This window comes from Muscardinus avellanarius (genome assembly GCF_963383645.1).
Source record: "Muscardinus avellanarius genome assembly, chromosome: 4".
NCBI classification, from domain to species: domain Eukaryota; kingdom Metazoa; phylum Chordata; class Mammalia; order Rodentia; family Gliridae; genus Muscardinus; species Muscardinus avellanarius.
In genome coordinates this window covers 9,565,627-9,584,524 of record NC_137789.1, presented here as the reverse complement: position 1 = coordinate 9,584,524, position 18,898 = coordinate 9,565,627, and the positions used below count along the sequence as shown (strand labels likewise).

The 18,898-nt window shown below is 46.8% G+C and overlaps 1 protein-coding gene across 2 annotated transcripts in view; it reads right to left on the bottom strand.

Moving 5' to 3' along the window:
- Window positions 1-10,575: 10,575 nt before the first annotated feature.
- Window positions 10,576-18,898, bottom strand: part of NDRG1 (N-myc downstream regulated 1) — a gene marked incomplete at both ends in the record, with an annotated part of 40,767 nt that continues 32,444 nt past the window's right edge. For both annotated transcript variants that reach the window (XM_080693832.1, XM_080693833.1), the window contains 3 exons: window positions 10,576-10,817; window positions 14,184-14,235; window positions 16,566-16,601. In XM_080693832.1, the coding sequence (XP_080549958.1) occupies window positions 10,576-10,817; window positions 14,184-14,235; window positions 16,566-16,601 (330 nt within the window). The remainder of the gene's footprint in view (window positions 10,818-14,183; window positions 14,236-16,565; window positions 16,602-18,898) is intronic.

Here is an 18,898-nt window from a genome sequence, read left to right as displayed (position 1 = left end):
GCCTATTATAAGCTGTCCTGGACAAGAACCAAGCCCAACCCAGCCTGTTCAAGTTTTTGGAAGTCCTGATGGATTGCTCAAGTCCCAAGGAATGGGATCAGCTTTACATAAAATGTCACAAATTTCTTCTTTAGATACCAAACCGGATGTGTTGAATCCATTTAGAAGGATAAATGAAACTGGGGACAATAGAGTAAGATACTATTTGAACCCTCCAAATGTACTCCAATGGGAAGTTCTCTCCATACCAACTCAACAAAGCTCTAATTCCAAAGGTTTGTGCTCCCCAAGCTCACCAGACGTGTACCAAGTGAGGTTAATGATTGTTTCATTTTGATTATTAATGGGAACATGTCTTCATTAACCTGGGCATTGTTGAGGTTACATTTTTCTTCTCTTCTGCACTGTGAAGGGTCCAAGTTGAGTTTGTCCCAATCAGAAATGCAGTTTCACAAACCTCACTTTTGTTCATGAGGAAACCTCCCAGACAATACTCTAGGGGTGGGGCAATGTCAGCCAGTCTTAGAAGCAGCAGTTCACCAGTGCACCAAACCTGCTGCTGACCAACAGTTGTCCGGGCAGTTAGCCAGGCTCTTCTTTACATCCGGATCTTATTTCTGCTTGAGGCTTATGGAAGGTGGTGGAGCCCCTGGTATGGCTTCTCTGGCCCCTGAGAGTGTTGTCTTTGAACATTCCTCTACTCTTACTAAGCCCTTGGAGATGCCTTTAAGGTCTAGACCAGACCCACAGGTTGGATAGGGATCAAACCAAGAAGTGGGTTCACCTTGGGATGAGCTCTAGAGCTGGAGGTTATAAGAACACAAAGGTCTCTGGACCCAGAACACATCTCTTTCTGCTGCATTGACCTACATCATAGCCTTTGGGTCTGTGGATCAAAATGACCAGATTTCTGGTCTGAAAACAGAGGTTGACCAGTTGTTTCAAAATAGAAACATGTTTCATAGGGGTTAAAAGTCAAAAGGAGGTAAAAGCTAAAAGGAAGATAGGGTTATCATAAATAGAAATTAAGCTATTATTTATTTTATTACTAGAAAATAATCTTGTCATAATTCTTTTACCTAGTACCTTCTATGTATAAGATATTTTTTCTGTGCTTCATATACATTTTCTCATCAAATCTCTATGATAAGGTTGAGAAATTCTCATTACTATTTTTCTTCTTCCAAATGTGAAACAGCAGCTCAGAGAGGTCAGGAAACTTGGCGAGAGTCATTCGGCAGGTAGGTGAGGGAACTGTAGTTCAAAACCAAGTAGAATTGACTTCATAATTCCAAAACTCCCTGCTTCTAGAGCTTCTGAAAATGTCAAAATAAAAAAACACAGTGAAATAAGCAACTTCTCATTCTTCATTTGTACTCTTATTATTGTCTTCTTAGCTCCTTTCCCAAGAGAAAAGCGTATCTGATTTTTCTGATAATTTAAACATGTAAGCATCAAAGAAAAATGGGAGAGAAAAAAATATCCATGCATTCCCAATAGATTACCTCCTTCTTCTAACCAGAACCAGCTCATATTGTGCATTTTAAGGCAATTCTGTTTATCCAACACTGCATATTGGAGGATGTGATGTTATTTCCAATGGAAGTACAGCAGCATGCAGAGGGATTCTTAGGCAAGAGGAAGGACTGACATTTGACCTCCTTATGGCGACTTCCCAAAGGCTGAGCCCAGTGCGGGGCATATGGTGGTGCTTAAGATGCATTTGATGAATAAAATAAACTGTGCATATGTTCCTACCTTTATTTAGGAACTCTCTTCTCACAATTGTGTGAAAATCCATTTTTTATCAGTGAAAGTCTTACATCGAGTGCCATCGGAAGAGACATGTAATATTTTAAAGAAATGCATATTCATGTATGTACAGGAATTCTCATGTAAAGAGAATTTACTCCATGAATAATCTCTTCTGTAGGATTGTGTAGATCATGTTAGGTTTTTTTTAGAGCAGAAATACCTGGCATCTATAAATTTTAATGTTAGATAACAGCTAGCATATAAAAACTCCATATAAAACTCAGGAGAAAGCCAAGAGGTAGATTCTTACTAAATTTGAATCTTAATTTGGGAAACTGAGCATGATTTCTAAGAGTGTAAGAAACTTGGTTGGAGGAATTGGGGATTGTACTGGGAGTAGATAGGATGGGATGGCCAGAGCTACTCAGTTATTTTTGTTAATGAGAAATGGACATGAACTGTATAGGACCCAGAGGTGGCAGTCGCAGGGAGGGAGATTTGAGCCCAATAGAATGAAGGTCTTTCTAACAGAATTGTCTCAGTGGTGTGACCTGGTTCAAAACTTAAGACTAATAATTATAATTTTAAAAATCCATTTATTGAATGCTTCTTGGTGCCAAGAACTATGCTAAGTTTTACATTATTTTATCAATTTCACAGCAATTTTGAGTATACTTCTTATCCCCATTTCATAGGTAGAAGCTCCAATTGCTCTGGTGTGCTTAGTCATGGGAGAGAGACTAATTTTTGATACACCTTATAATAAGTACATAAGTGTTTGGTGAGCCCTGAGCATTGCCAGCCCTGTTGCTAGGTGTTTTACTGCCATAACTCACTTAATCTTCATCTTAAACCCAGGAGATGTGGTGTTATCATTGCCCTGTTTTAGAGATAAGACAGAAAAGTCTTATCAATGTAAGTAATTCGCATAAAGTTTTATCAGCTAGTGAACAGCAGACCAGGATGGGCAAACAACGGGCCACCTGGCACCTGAGCCATCTCTCTTGACACTACGCATAGTTATCCTGTCCCCAAACAAAAAGCACAATCTTTATAAGAGGTGCTTTCTTGACATAGTAGCTTTGAAGGTGATTCAGAGAATGATGGAAGAAAGTAGATTCAAATGATATGTCTGCACTCTCATATTGTACTGTGCATACATAGGGATTGTGGGGCAGTAACGTTGCCTGTGACTATTATATTGAATTATGTCATTGCTTTTTATAGACTTCTTTTGATGCAAAGTAACCAGGATGATAGCACTGCATAGCTGGGAATCTTAAATGCTCATTAAAAAAACTAGCTATATGTCCCTGCCTATATGTGTGTACGTGTATTTGTATGTGTATATATATATATATTTTTCAAACTGTGATTTAATATTTAAATAGCCCTACTGCCATTGCTGTAAATGACTAAGTAATACAAAAAAAAGTCTTAAAATTTCCCAATAGAGGAAAAATAGCACTTGGGCAACCTGTCGTGTTTCACAACATTCCTCATTTTTCTCATGATTTATGGAGCGTGGAGCATGTTTGTTCAACGTGAAGGGTTTTCATTGCTCAAATTCTGTTTACAGCCTTTCTCCTGAAAGCAATAAATCGTCAGCAAAGTCACTTACTGGACTGGGTGGATTTCCCTGCGTGTTACGTTGTTCTGAGGCAATCATAAAGCACTGGGCCCATTCCATCCACGTGCGGATGGCAGAAACTAGATCCCACATATTTTGGAGAAAATTTTGGATTTAGGCGTAGAAACATACATTCTGGGATGCAGAGAAAACCAGAGCTGCCCATGCACTCAGGATCAAAGACACCTCATAAATATAGGATGGAACTTTCAGCATTCATTCATTTATTTACTCCCTTCTTTAAAATTCAGTACTTTCTATTTCCCCGACTAGACCAGGGTACCTTGAGGTCAGGAAAACAACTATACAGTTGTCCGGCAGATGGGTAAGCTGGGCTTGGATGTGTACACAAAATCATTATTAGCAGCTGCCTTGGGAGCTGAAGGAGCACACGGAAGTGTAAGCGAGGCTGCCTGATTCAGTGGACGTGGCCCCACCAGCACAGCGCAGAGGAGCTGACGTACTTTACTGCTTACTGGACGTGTTCATTTCACTTCTCTGAGCCTTGGCTTCCTCAACAGTGGCATGCACAGAGTATCTACCACTGGGCAGGCTGCACACTGCACACAAACATTTCAAATAGAGCTTAGAACGTAGTAAGCACCTAATAAACACATCTATTATTAGCCAAGTCTCAGTTGCCTCATAAACAGGGTAACTCGACCAGGATACAGTCAGAATTAGCACCAGAGCCTATGTTTATATATTAAACTCATCTTCCCCTTCTTTTAAACAACACACATGAAGAAAAAGTGTCACCAATATGTAGTGAAACGCTCTTTCACTTTAATCATAGGCCGCTTTAGTCATTTGACTTTTTCTTTTAATTTTGTGTTTTTGTTTTATGCTGTAGCTTGATTGACAGCCCAGCCTTCTTAAGGCAGGGCGGATCTTCTTCCATGTCTCCTGCTGTACTCAGCACAGGATGGAGCACAGGCTCAGCTCAGTGAGCAGATGTGCAGGTGGCTGGGATGGAGGAAGCTTGATCTGTCCAAATCCCCCTCATCCACTAGCCCCCTCCCAGACACATGAAGCTCTCATAATAAAAGTCCAGGGGATACTCCATCGCAATAAAAATTATTTGCCATATGAATTATTTCCAAGGACACACGCTTTTGCAGTGAAGCACATTTATTTTAAAGAACTGGAAGTTTGATCATTGTAGCATCCGATTAAGATGAATGTCTAGCCTTTGGGAGGAATTGCCTTGGTTATCCAGTGTTTGAAATTTAGGGAAATTGGGATTAGAGGAATGACCTGAGCATTTTATTATTTGGCGTTTTATTAGAAATAGTGTACTGTAGCTGCTGGGTGCTCTCACGTGTGCCTGCAGTCCTGGGTACTTGGGAGGCTGAATTAAAAGGATTGCTGATCCCCAGCGTTTGAGGCCAGCCTGAGCAACACAGTGAGACCCCCTGTCTCAAAAAAATAAAAATATACAACAGAGATGCTGTGTTCTTTGTTGCCCCCACTGGCAAAATTAAAATGTAAAGACTTCCTCTGTACTCAGACATCCAAGTTCTAGCTGAATCCAGGCTGTTTCTAAATGTAGAACTGAGTCAAAGTGACTTCTGAGGAGATGCGAAGCTGGCACAGAGCCCAGGTTCCACACTGTGCATTCTGTACGGAACGTCTCGGCACGCCACGCTTATCCTGTTACTCGTGGCTTTTGCGCAATACTGACAATGTGTATTTCTTAATCCACTCCACAAAAAGAGAGAGGAAGCTGCTAGAAACAAGCTTCTTGATAACATTGAGAATATGTCAGCCTACTAGCAAAGGAGGAGAGAGAAGAATTACAAACCAGGTAAAAGATGTCATCAAAGTGGGTTGTTGCCTGAGTCTGTTTAAAGAAGTCACAAACACACCCACAGTTGATAAAAAAAACCTCCCAGACATCCATAGTCTTAGTCCCAGAAACCAAGTGATGCTCTACAACCAGAAGGTGTGGCCTGGTGGTGGCAGAGTCACACATGTGTTTACTGAAGTGTTTTAACAGACAGCCAGGAATATGATCCATTTTAGAAATGGTTTCAAAAGCTATTTAATCTCAAGTTTTTTTCCTGATCTATTAATCAAGGAGACCTTCTTATTACAGACAAAAACAAACTTAAAAAAAGAAAAAGAAACTGAGTATTGCTCTTGTTATAGGAAGTACTCAGTTACTTAACAAAAACCTCTGGTTATGTGTTTGACATTGGGCTGGCCTTAAGGATCCCAGAGTAAGAAATCACTAGTTTGGGGGAAGAAGATGGATGCTGGAAGTGACATGCATTACAAATACTGCAGGTACTATCTCTGCAGGTAGCCCATGCTTCCTGGGGAGGAATGGACTCTCAGGGATCCGAAAGCTGGAAGTTTGATCATTGTAGCATCTGATTAAGATGAATGTCTAGCCTTTGGGAGGAATTGCCTTGGTTATACGGTGTTTGAAATTTAGGAAAATTGGGATTAGAGGAATGACCTGAGCATTTTATTATTTGGCGTTTTATTAGAAATAGCGTACAGTAGCTGCTGGGTGCTCTCACGTGTGCCTGCAGTCCTGGCTTCCGAAATCCTCTAAGCAGGGATGGGGAAGGGCACATCCTACAGCAGTGAACTTGGCTGTCAGCGAATTAAACTGTGCAAAAAAGACAATCCAGTTCACCTGTCACAACCTCAGGGCTTTCTCTGAGCCTCCCCAACACCTCATGGGCAGGAAGAGAGAGAGGGGAGAGGGTGGGAGCAACTTGGAGCCCAGTTGTAGTTGATTGGACACAAGAGCCAAGCTGGGCCAATTAGTTTCCTTCTCTAAGAGACACGAAGACCTGACTGGTTTGGATTCAAGAACCCAATGATCAGGTTCTGGTGCTTCAGAATTGCAGACAAATCTGATATTCAGAGGAGGCTAGCCAGGCGTGGTGGCGCACCCTTGTAATCCCAGCATTCGGGAGGCTGAGACCTGGAGGATCGCGGTTTGCAGACAGCCTCAGCTACTTAGTGAGGCCCTCTGCAACTCAGTGAGATCCGGTTTCAAATAAAGTATAAAAAATAGGGCAGGGGATGTAGCTTGGAGGTCAAATGCCCCTGGGTTCCATCCCCAAACCCGCAAAAAAAAAAAAAAAAAAAAACAACAACAACAACAACAAAAAAAAAAAAACAGAGGAGGCTAATCTGCTCACTGCTCCTCCTTAATCCCCATCTTCAACCCCAGGGGGCCAGGGTTCATATTCAGCCCTTGGTTTCCAGGTGGGACACCGTGGAAGGGTTTCCATGAGCCAAACCAGCCCAAGACAGACACATAAGCAGGTGACTTAGGCTACATTTAGGGATCGATCCAGTAACTCTTGTATTGAGATTATGTCTGAGAAGGAGCGACCAGGAAGACAGCCTGGGGATGCCAGGATCATCCCTACAGACTCGGCCCACGGCTGAGCTCAATGCACATTTGGCCTCTGAACCGCTGCTGAAAAGCAAGGTCAGGGGATTTGAAACCAAATCAAACAGGAAGGACAGAAATAGACCTGCAGCTGGGAAAACAGCTCTGGGCCCCCGACACACGCCAACACCTGTAACAGTTCCCTGGCTTTGGGAAGCCTGGCCCGGCAGGTACACTGGGTACCTGCCACCCCAGAGTGATCTGGGCATTCTGTTGCCCTTCTTATCTTTGTTCTTGAACAGGATCCAGGGCAGGAAAGATACCTCTTCTGTCTGCCAAGTGTCAACAGGATCCTCCCCACCTCATTCCCGGCTTCTGAAGCAAAGCTTCTTCAGTAGCCTTTCATGGACCTTCCAGGAATCCATAGATAGAATTTAGTGGCTGTGTTCCTGGATGGGTAAAAAAAAAAAAAGCACCTCTGCTTTTAGTGACCTCGGACTGCAATTTAGTATTTATTTCTATCTAAATGTAGGCAACAAAACATATCTCCAGCTGTGATCATAGGTAGGCATCTGGTCACAACTGTGGCAGCCATCTCAAAACCCACTCACACTACTTAGAAGTTACAATGACACTGGGACCTCCCTAACATTCTGCATAGCTTATTTTAAAAAAATGCATGGGCTTCTCCTCTGTCTAGACACTTCTACATCTTCTCTCAGGAAGCAGCTCACCAAGTATGGCCCACGCTCAGATCTAAAACAGTCATCCTGAGCCGGGAGTGGTGGTACATGCTTGTAATCCCAGCTTTCGGGAGGCTGAGACAGGAGGATCATGGTTCGTTCCAGCCTCATCTACTTAGTGAGGTTCTTTGCAAGCCAGTGAGAGCCTCTTTCAAAATAAAGAATAAAAAATAGGGCTGGGGTGTAGCTTGGAGGTAGAATGTCCCTGGGTTCCATCCCTAGTACCACAATAAAATAAAATAAAATAAAATAAAATAAAACAAAGCTGCTATTTATGTTTTTTTTTTTTCTTCACTTCCTTCGAAGAGCTTCTTAGCTTTTGTAATTACCTCGAACACTCTCTAGGTCCCCATCATGGTACAGCCAGGCAAATACGACCCCAGCCCAGGGACCAAGGTCATCTCCTCAGTGACAAACCGTGCTGACATCACGACAGCATGTACCCTTGATAGGATGGGATGAGAAGGTACTTTGCCTCGGCCGTCCTCCTCCCATGGAAAGGCCCTGCCCAGCCTGTACTGAGGGACAGGCCACCAAATGCCTGGCCAGTGCCTCTCGGAATGGTCAAAAGCTAGGCAAGTCTGTGACTGTGGCAGCCACAGGAAGCTAAGGAGACATAAAATTAAATATAGCAGGGTCTCCTGGAAGAAATCAAGGAATAGAGAGAGCAAGGGCAAGAGTGATGTCTCACGGAAGCCCGGAGCCCAGAGCGGCGCTTCACCTGTGACGTGAGTGTCACTGGGGCAGATGTGGACAGGAAGCCGCGTGTGGGCCGACGGGAACTGGGAACTGTGTGCTATTGTTGCGACCATTCTGTCCATTTTAAGCTGATCTTAAATTTAAAAAAGACTCAATGGAACAGGAAGCTGTACATTTTTTTTTAATGTTCCGTAAAAAGCAAGAATTACAGTGGAGGGAAGGAATGGCCTTTCCACATAACTTCCTGTAATTAAAATAAAAATTAAAATATATGTTTCCCTCTGGTTTTAGTTTGAAAAGCTTTGTCATCTTGTCGCTGTGCTAACCAACCTACTGGGCACTTGAAATAAGGCAATTTCAACCTGCAGTGGGGTGTGAGTGTGAAATTCATGCTGAATTCTTAGCATGGGAAAAAGAATGTTAAATATCTGATTGATAATTTTACAGAAGCATCTATATTTTGGATATCTTAGATTCAATAGAATACATTATTGAAATTAATTTCACCTGTTTCTACTTTTATTACGAGTGACTATTAGAAAATTTAAAGTGGCCCGTGTGGCTGATAGTTATATTTTACTGGATAGTCCTGATTTATAGCAAAAGAAAATTTCCAATGAAGCAGAGCAAGTGGCAACAGACCCTGCACATTTTATACCCAGATTAACAATCCCCTCATGGAAAGGCCCATGCTTGTACCTCAGTGTTACACTCGTAGGCTCTCCGGTTGAGGAAAAAGACACAAGCTGCTGCAAAGTTACAAATTTATTGGTCCAGAAATAAATACAAATATGTCATTAAGAAAGACTTATATAATAGTTTCCCATCGGCGTTCAGCTACTCTTGCCTGGATTCCCAATCTTTCTGTGCAAGGTCAGGGAAGCCTTCAAGATAGCAGATAAACTGAGTCACTGCCACTCAAGCATGACTGTTTCCTTCTGCTAACTCTAGGGTCCTGGGAATCACCAAGGCTCAGCAGCTGACTCGCAATGTTCAATTCATTCTGATCAAACTTCCTATAAGAAAATCCATGGTTAGCCAAAATGAAAATCAAAAGGCAGTAGTATAGGAAGGTGGCAGGGTGCTGACGCCCCACTCAGCAGAAGGTTAACAGGGACGGGCTGGACGGGAAAGGCAGCGGAGGGAAGGAAGTTTCCCTGGAATGTATATTCCAGAACACTTATGCTTTCTCAGCCCATACCTCACATGAGTTCCCACCCCACTACAAGAGCAAAAAAAAAAAAAAAAAAAAAAAAAAAAATTCTATCTGAAGACCCAGCAAGGGTTCTCAGTCAGAGACATTCAGCTAGCAAGTTCGGGATCAACCCTAAATAGGAAACTAGATTTAACTGGATCATACAAGATTCCTGGGGAGCAGGCTGGGATCCACTGAAATCACAACTGTACTGGATTCCATCACAACCACAAAGAATCCCTTACATGCAGCCAACCGAATCCCTCCTCGTGCCCCGCCCCTGCGCGGAGACTCCTCACAGCCAGGGCGGCTGGCCCCGGGGTCTCCAACCACTTCAGAGAATGCAGCTACAAATCTAAATGACCTTTGCCATAAGCAAAACTAATCAATCACATACACAGGTGAAAGGCAGGGGGCTCGGAGGAGGCAGACGGCAGAGCCAAGCCTTACAACACTGTGACAATGAACGTCTGTCCAGACTGCCTCTGTGTAGAGCCAGCAGAGTTTGTGGCTTGCTTTCATTGTACATAAAAAGGATGCCGGGGATAAAAAAAACAGGCCCATATGTTTCGGCATCCCCAAATCTATATATGCACCAACTTTAGAAACTGATTTCTTCAAGTGAACTGTGTGGCTGTGTTTTTTATTCCCCCCCCCCTAAGGCTTCCAGCTGCTACCTAAATTTCTCCTCTTTTTCTCTCCTTCCTGCTTGGCCTGCTTAACAGAGGTACCCCGCACTACACTGCTCTCCCTTCCCCAGGTCAGAAGCAGGGCTGTTTCTAGGAACTGGGTCTGTGTGTGTGCAGTTGGAGAGGAAAAGGGGGAAAACGGCTGGCTAGCGCAGCGCTGCATGAACCAGGATGCTCGGGTCAGTCCGGGCTGGGACTGTGACGCATTCACTGCGGTGTTTCTTGTTTTTGGCCATCTGGTGTCTCTGAGGGTGGGCGAGAAAGTGGTAACCAGGCCACTAGTTAATGAAGACAAAACACTGAGATGCCTCTTTCCTTGGGTCGGCCACCACCCGCCCACCTCTGAGAGGTGCCCTGGACAGACCCCCATCTGTGGGTGCCGGAGCTCGTTCATACAAAATGGACTCTGGATTAATTCCGAGTTAGTGCAGGGTGGTGGGCGGGGAGGGGCGCTGCAGAGGAAGGACCGCTACAGAGATCAGAGTCCGGGGCGGTGTGCGGGCTGCCTAGCAGGACACCTCCATGGACTTGGGTCCCGTGCTGTTTCCAGCAGCACTCGAGTTGGGGGTGACGTCCAGGTGGGTTCCCTCGCTGGTGTGGGAGCGGCTGCGGGCGCCCTCACTGGTGTGGGAGCGGCTGCGGGTGCCCTCGCTGGTGTGGGAGCGGCTGCGGGCACCCTCCAGGGAGGTGACGCTAGAACCAGAGGCTGTGCGGGACCGCATCAGGCGGGTCATGCTGGCAGATGGCACTGGGAAAGGAAGACAGTTTGGTTAGGGGACGAGACCTCTACAGGTGAGGGGCCAGAGACACCTGCCCACCATCCAGGATGCTCTCCACAGGGCATCTTCCTATCCCTAATCCTTGCAGCAATCCAGACAGCCACGGGCTTCCCGAGTCTATGCACACATGCAGAGGGGTAAATGAGGCCCGCATGGGCTTGTCGCAAGTGACCTGAACCCAGAGAAGTTCAAATCTAAGAGCTTCGTAACTGTGGAAGTGTTCTGCTGTCTAAGCTTCGTGTTTCCTTCTATAAAACAGGGGACACGGATATGACCCCTGGTGTCAGCACCCACTAACCTGCCTATCGTGGTCAGTGGGGCAGGGAGGGAGGGCAACCCCTCTAAGCCAGGCAGGGAATGGAGGCCATACTGCCAGTTGATAACACACACATTAGCTGTCATTCTCCTCCCCAAAAGACTGCTAGCTGCCCGGCAATAGCAATGGTGCTTCCCAGTCTTTGAGATTCTAAGACTTAAGACTTGCAGAGGGCAGGCAGCTGACAGGTGGGATGACCAGGAAGCCGTCCTCCCCTCCTGGCCTGGGCTGTGTAGTGTTGCCTCCCCCCAAAAGTTCATGCCCACCTGGAACCTCAGAACATGACCTGTTTGTAAAAAGGGTGCTTGGAGAGGTAATAAGCTAAGATGAATCACTGTTTGTGTGTGTATGGGGGGGAGTACTGGGGATGGAACCCAGGGGCTTTCTCTCTCCAAGCAACACTGCCAGCCAATTTTTTATTCTTTATTTTGAAACAGGGTCTCACTGAGTTGCAAAGGGCCTCACTAAGTAGCCGAGGCTGTTCTCAAACCCGGATCCTTCTGTCTCAGCCTCCCAAATGCTGGGATAACAAGTGTATGCCACCATGCCCGGCTCTGAATCACTCTTGATTAGACTCATCTCTAATTCAATGGCTCTGTCCTTAATAATAGAAAACAGAGTTCCACACCCAGGGATGGGCCACAAGCAGATAGACGCAGAGCCTGCAGTGACAGAGATAGCTACCCAGCATGGCAGGCCAGTGATGGCTGCAGTCAGCAGAGCTGGGGGTGCACGGAGGGGTCTTCCTTAGCCTGTGAAGGGAACACAGGCCTGCCAACACCTTGAATTCAGACTCAGCCTCCCAACTGGGAGGGAATCGATTTCTGTTGTCTTAAGCATCGTGGCCTGTGACGATTGGCTAGGGCAGCCCCAGGAGCCTCACACCTCACCCAAGCGAAGGCTGCATTGATAGCAGCCCGGGAGCACATACAGGGAGCACTGCAGGGAGGGGCTGCCTTAGCCATCCACAGGTACTGGGGCTTTCTATGCAGATGCTTGGAGTGGTGCGTGTTGGACTCCACTCTCTCCTTAAAGGGCTGGTTTTGAATTCAGAAAGAATGAGGGTCAACCCCTACTAGTGGCTCATGTGTTTCCCCTGAGTCTGTATTTCTTGACACTAAATCTGGGCATGGGCCAACCTCCAGGACTATACTGGCCACCCAGCAATGCCAGCTTTGCAAAGCCCCATTCATGCCAGCCCACCGCTGTGAGCAGGCTCCCAGACGATGGACACTTTGTCTCCCTGGCCAATGCCTTTGGGACTATAGTTCTTTTTGCTATTTTCCCCAAAACTGCTGGGATAGAGCTGAAGTTGAAGCTGACTTTGTGGAAGAAAACAAGGCCTAGCTTTCATTCCCTGTCTCCCCAGAATACACAATCAAAGCAGAAACCCAAATTCATGGTAGGTCCAAGACAAACGAGCCCGGATTCACGCCCTGCAAGGTAAACAAGAACCGAGTGATGGCGGCTTCTCCAGTTTCCACCTCTGCCTGCTGTGTCCCCATAGGGAGAGCAGGATAGCCCGGAAACATGGCCCAGGCATGTGTTTGGCGGGATGAGGGCACCTGGGGACATGGATGATGCCTCGGGCATGGGAATCAGGCTCCATCTCTTCCTGCCTTCCTGGCAACCAACCTTGGCTGAGACCAATCTTAAGCCTACAGTGGTTACCAAATATCTTGTGGCTCTTCTTAAAAGGACAATAGTTTAAGGAAAGAAGAAACAGAAGAGAGCCGGGCATAATGGCGCACACTTGTAATCTCAGCATTTGGGGGGTAGGCTGAGACAGGAGGATTGCGGTTCGCGGTTCACGGTTCGCGGACAGCCTCGGCTACTTAGTGAGGCCCCCTGCAACTTGGTGAAACCCTGTTTCAAAATAAAGAATAAAAAATAGGGCTGAGGGTGTAGCTCGGAGGCAGAATGTTCCTGGGTTCCATCCCCAATATTAAAAAAAAAAAAATAGAAATAAAAAAGATGAAAAGCTCAAAGACTTCCTGGTTAAAAAGGGCACAGGAATTATAATTCCAGGCAGAAGACAAGAAATGCCCAGGGGGTTGGGTCAGACCAGAACCATGCAGATATGCCAACCAGCACTGACCACCGCCACTGCTCAGGTGGAGAGCTTAGCCTGGCTATCACAATACCTAGACAAGGCATGACATTTCTGAAATAGGGGCTCTATGTGTTTAACAAAGAAACTATGACCATAGGAGAAGAAGTAGGAATTTTTGAATTATGCTTCTATTCATCCTTTGCTTCCCGAATCAAATGATTTCACATAGATGCGCTCCATCTCGAACCTAAACAGCTTCAGCACCACTTACACACAGTGTTTGTTTCCAAAGAACTTCTATAGATGCCCCTCTGCGGCACACTTAACCTCTTCCAAGCCTCAGTTTCCTCTTTTGTAACCTGAGGTCAAGAACATCTTATTGGATTGTAATGATGGTTAATGAGGAAAAGGGGAGGATTTATTCATCCTCCACCACCACCACCTCCAGCATCTTCAGCATACCTGGTCATCTCCTAAGCAAGCATGTAATCAAACAAAAAGAAGTGCACTGCTCTGTCCTTCTCATCCTGTTAGTGACTATAGAGTTGGTCCTTATCTACACCCAGTGGGACGAGTGCTGTTCAACAAGCCAGCTGCTGTCACACGCTGCTCAGTGAGAGTTCGCTGAAGGGTGGCACACACACACACACACACACACGCACACACAGGGACAAGACGGTGGCCCTGCGCGATCACACCACTCAGTGGCAAAGCAGCTTAGTTGGTGTGAGCATGCTGCGTGCTGTTTGCACAGTGAGGAAATTGACTATCAGTGCAATTTTCCACATTTCCCACCATTTAGGCATTAGGCATACATAACAGGAAACATTTCTTCCCCTGCCCTGCCCAATGTTCAAAATGGCAAAGCCGGACAAGATGACACTCCTCCAAACGCTGCCAGGGCGCAGCGTTTCCTCCCCTCACCGGCCCCCACAGCCCCACAGCAACCGGGAGCACCACACTTACTGTATCCCATGCCTTGCACGAAGTACTTGAAGGCCTCCGCGAGCTTGGCTGGCTGTGGGAGAGAGGAGAGAGGCGGTAAGTGGCGAGGGCCAGATGGCCAAGGCTACCCGGAGCAGTGCCTGTGGTCACCTCCGTGCCAGGCCCCAGCCCCGATGGAAGCCACCATGTGTTGACAATACAAAACAAAAAAGTAAAATAAACACCCTGGGATTATTATGGGGACCAAAACTAGCTTTGGCCAGGGAAGACCAATTCAGAGTTGGAGGAACTTGGGCCAGTTATATAACCTGTCTTCACCAGTAGAATAGAGGTAGAGTGTCACCCCTGCTCTGAGTGTTTCTGGGAGACCACCTGAGACAGAGTTCTGCATCGGGCAGCAAGCACAGAACTTTTGCTGCATGCTGTGGTGCTCAGGGCTTGTAGTGCTCTCACTCATGTCTGACAACCCTATGGGGTCAGTGCTGTTGTATACGCATGACAGACATGGAGCACAAACTAGCCCACCCAGCACTCCACAGCTTGTAAGAGGCTAGTGCTGAAGACCAACTCCAGGGTCTCCGAACCCAGGACACATGGTCCTGAGACAGGTCACCATGAGCATCAGAACAGACGGATAGATAGATGGGAGGAAAGATGAGAGATGAATAGATGAGTAAAAGAAAAAATGAAAGGAAAGAAGGAAGGAAGAAAGAAAGGGAGGAAGGAAGGAAGGGAGGGAGAAGGGAGGAAAGAAGGAAGGGAGGGGGGAAGAACTATAATAGATGGAAAAGAAGCAAAGATGAACACAAAGGAAAAATGAGAAAAAAGGATGGAAATAAGAATGGATTATAGACAGATGGATGGTTGGTTGCACAGATAAGCCAATTAACTAGTGAACTAATCGAGCTACTTTAACTGCAATGAGTGGGGAATACTGAGACCACACTCGGTTCTGCCAGTTCCTCTCAAATGATCAGTTCTACACTGGGAGTTGAAGGCCCAAGTCTCAAGGGTGTGTTTGCAGCGTCTGATTAATTCCAGCTCTCCAACCCACCGCCCTGCGTCTTGTTCTCCTCTTCTTCTGCAACAGGGAGAGGTCCTTGGCAGAGAAAGGGCCTCCTGCTGCTCCCTACAGCTCCTGACACTGATCTACAAACAGCTGAGCAAAAATTGCCCTCTGAGATTTACATGACAATGAAAAAAGGAACAAGTGGTGTCAAGGCTTAAGAGAGAAGAGACATCTGTACTCAAGATGGTGTGCGCCCATAAGCACAAAGAACGTGCATGCACGCAGGCACACACATGCGCGCACCCCCCCCCACAAACACACATACACACACACACACGATTTGGTTCTGTACCCTGATACCCCTCTGATCTAGGCTCCCTGGAGCTCCCTGGGGCTCCCTGAGGACCCATGAAGCCTGTGGTCTCTGGGGAAGGTATGCTAAGACTCGACCACAAAGACCAAGCTGCGTTGACTTGGCAAACCCCTCAATATGTGCACCCCAGTAGCATGTGCTCCAAGGGGGTTGATTTGAGGAGGACCAACCGAGTCCTGTTGTGTGAATGTTTTATAAATAATAATATCCCTTTGGACCAGTATTGGGAAATGGCTTCAAAATGTTTTTGAAAATAGCTTTGGTATTAATGTGCCCGTATTGGGAAATGGTTTCAAATTGTCTTTGAAAATAACTCTGGTGTTAGAGAGCCAGAGCTTAGAGACAGGTCAGACAGGGGAAGAGATCCTGCAGAGCTCCAGGCACAAAGGGTGATTAGCAAGAAAATAGAGGAAGCCCAGTGTCTTTTACATTTCTAACAGAATCAAACTTCCCCAAGGATGTGGGGGGATGCTATGAGCCTTCAAGAGATCCCAGATGATGATCATCAACTAACACATTTTGGGGTGTAACTAAAGGCTTGGGGTCTGTGCCAGAGACAGGGCAGGTCTACAGGAAGGAATCCCCACATCAAAAGACCTGCCCCCCAAGAAAGGGCGGATTTAGTTCCATCAGAAGACTTGTTATAAAATGTTCTGGGTCCATAAAACTTCCAGTGACATCTTTTCAAGTCACCCCACTATGTCACCCTTTATGGTGTAGTGCTTTACTCTAAGCTATATTTTATCTTTCCATCTTTGTAATAATAAAATTGCTCACAGCGTAAGAGTTCAGGCTATTGTTTTCTACACATAGCTCAAAACAAGAATCCACAGCTACATCTCACTGTTACAGTTTGGGAGACCAGCAGGGCCCCTGTGACAGTCTCACAGTGTTACACCTTCACACCATTATTCTGTGTCACAGACAGGCAGCGAGGAAAGGTGTTAACAGGTCACATGGGTGCAGGCATGCCTCAGAGAGAGGTGACAGGCACTTAACACAAAGCCAAGGAGGCACTCACCTGGGAGATCTGTGGGAGGCCGCCGCAATCCGCCATCTAGGAGGGAAAGAGGCCGCTTAGTGCCACAGGTTAGTGCCACAGCAATCCGCGCTGTGAGCGCAGGTGGATTCTGGGGGTACGCCCCACCCACCCAGCGAGGCTGCCGCTGATCCTATTCCCATCCTCCCAGCGGCCGGTCACATCTCTCTGGTAACCACAACCTGCAGCTGATGACTTGCCAGGCACAGCCTGGGCCCAGGCCCCGGGAGCAAAGGAACTACAAGTGTCTCCTTTGGAAGGCAGAGACTGGCCCAACAAGAGTTTCAGCAATTAGTAAGGTTCTGGTCCAGCTCTGTCTGACCCAAGTGGGCTCACTGTACATGGTGCTTGATGCAATCCCCTTTGGAGAGGCCCAGGAGGAAACTGTTAGATCGGAGGCTGTGGCTTGATGGGGCTCCCGGTTGACTGTAACTTTCAAAGTATCTATTAAATCACCAAACCTAAAGCCATTGCCACATAATGGAGGCCATTTCAGCCACGAGTGAATATTTACCCTGTAGTGGAACCGAGCATGGCTGGAAAGTACTAGGAGAGGAGGAAGGAGTGTGTGTGGGGGGCTATTAGAAAGAGTGAGAGCTGAGGAGGTCTTGGCCACCCAACACCCCAGTGAGTCTCAAGGCTACATCCCAGCACTAGCCACAGAGCCATGTTCATCTGGAGCACCCCCTGGGGCTCACTGAGAATTCAAGTCAAATTTCAGGGTGCAGTGGTGGGGGCACTCAATAGAACAGGCTGGGGCAGTGGGGAGGATCTGTCTAGAATTAGGATGAAGTGGTTTCTGACCCTGGATCTACAACCCAGGCTACAACAGGTTTCTGACCCTGGATCTACAACTCAAATCATACTGATTTTGGGGGGTTGAATTCTATCTCCCCAAACAATAAGTAATAAAGCCATTGCCCCCAGGACCTTAGATATAGGGCCTTATTTTGCCTTATTCGGAAGGAAATGGGGACCTTGTAAATACAATCAAGATGAAATCACATTGGGTAAGGATAGGGCCTCAACCCAATGACTGGTGTCCTTAAAAGACAAAGAAAGAGCCGGGCGTGGTGGCGCAGGCTTGTAATCCCCGTGCTTGGGAAGCTGAGACAGGAGGATTGCACAGGTTCGAAGCCAGCCTTAGCTGGTTTAAGAGACCCTGTTTCCAAATATATAAAATAATAGGTCTGGGAGTGTAGCCCAGAGGTATAAGGCCCCTGGGTTCCATCCCTAGTACCACAAAAAGAGAGGGAGGGAGAGAGAGAGAGAGGGAAAGGGAGAGGGAGAGGGAGAGAGGGAGAGGGAGAGAGAGAGAGGGAGAGGGAGAGAGGGAGAGGGAGAGAGGGAGAGGGAGAGGGAGAGGGAGAGGGAGAGGGAGAGGGAGAGGGAGAGGGAGAGGGAGAGGGAGAGGGAGAGGGAGAGAGGGAGAGAACCTGGACAGGGGCCCAGAGAAGCCTGCTGATGATAGAGGCAGAGATCAGGGTGATCTATCTACAACCAAGAAATGCGGAGAGGGGGGCTGCTGGTGACCACAGAAGTCTGACAAGCAGAAAAGGATTTCCCCCCAGAGACTCTAGGTGGAGCCTCGGCCTGCCACACCTTGATTTTGGACTTCTAGCCTCCCAAACAGTGGGAATGAATTTCTGTTGTTTTAAGCCACCCAGCTCATGGAACTTGATTATAGTAGCCCCCAAAATATAGCACTATGAAGGCCTGAGGCCTTATATCTTCCAATCTAGCAATTTTTTAAAAGGAATCCTGAAAGAAAATCTATGCAAGGAGCCCAGTGCAGGGACCAGTTCCTCCAACATGGTAGGAACATTCTACTTGGAAGATGAGGTTGATGAGGTACAGTGGCCTAAAGCTGTCATCTTCCTGTCCTCCCCCCACACAGAACAGTTGGCAAATCTCCATGCTCATCCCTGCTGGTTACCTACCCTCACAGGGCTCATCCAGGCTGGGCCAGACCCTTCAAAAGGACTCTAATCTGGCAGACAGCCAGAACTTCAGGGCCTGGTAGGTTGCCCAGACCCTCACAACCAGCTCCAAGAGGGCTTGCTGGAGGCTGGCCGGCCCTCCCTGGCCTGGGAAATGTCTTCTCTCCTTGGCCAGGCCGAGCCCCCTTGGAAGAGCATCCTGCCCCCTCCCCTTGAAAGAGGAACATCTCTTCCTGCCAATCCTGGTCCATCTCTCTTCCCAAGAACCCCACAATCAGTAGACTTTTGTAGTCTCAAAGAGAGATCTGCTTCTCTCTGCAGCCTCAGATTCCAGCCAGCACTAAGAGATGTTTGGAAACAGATTTATTAGGTCTT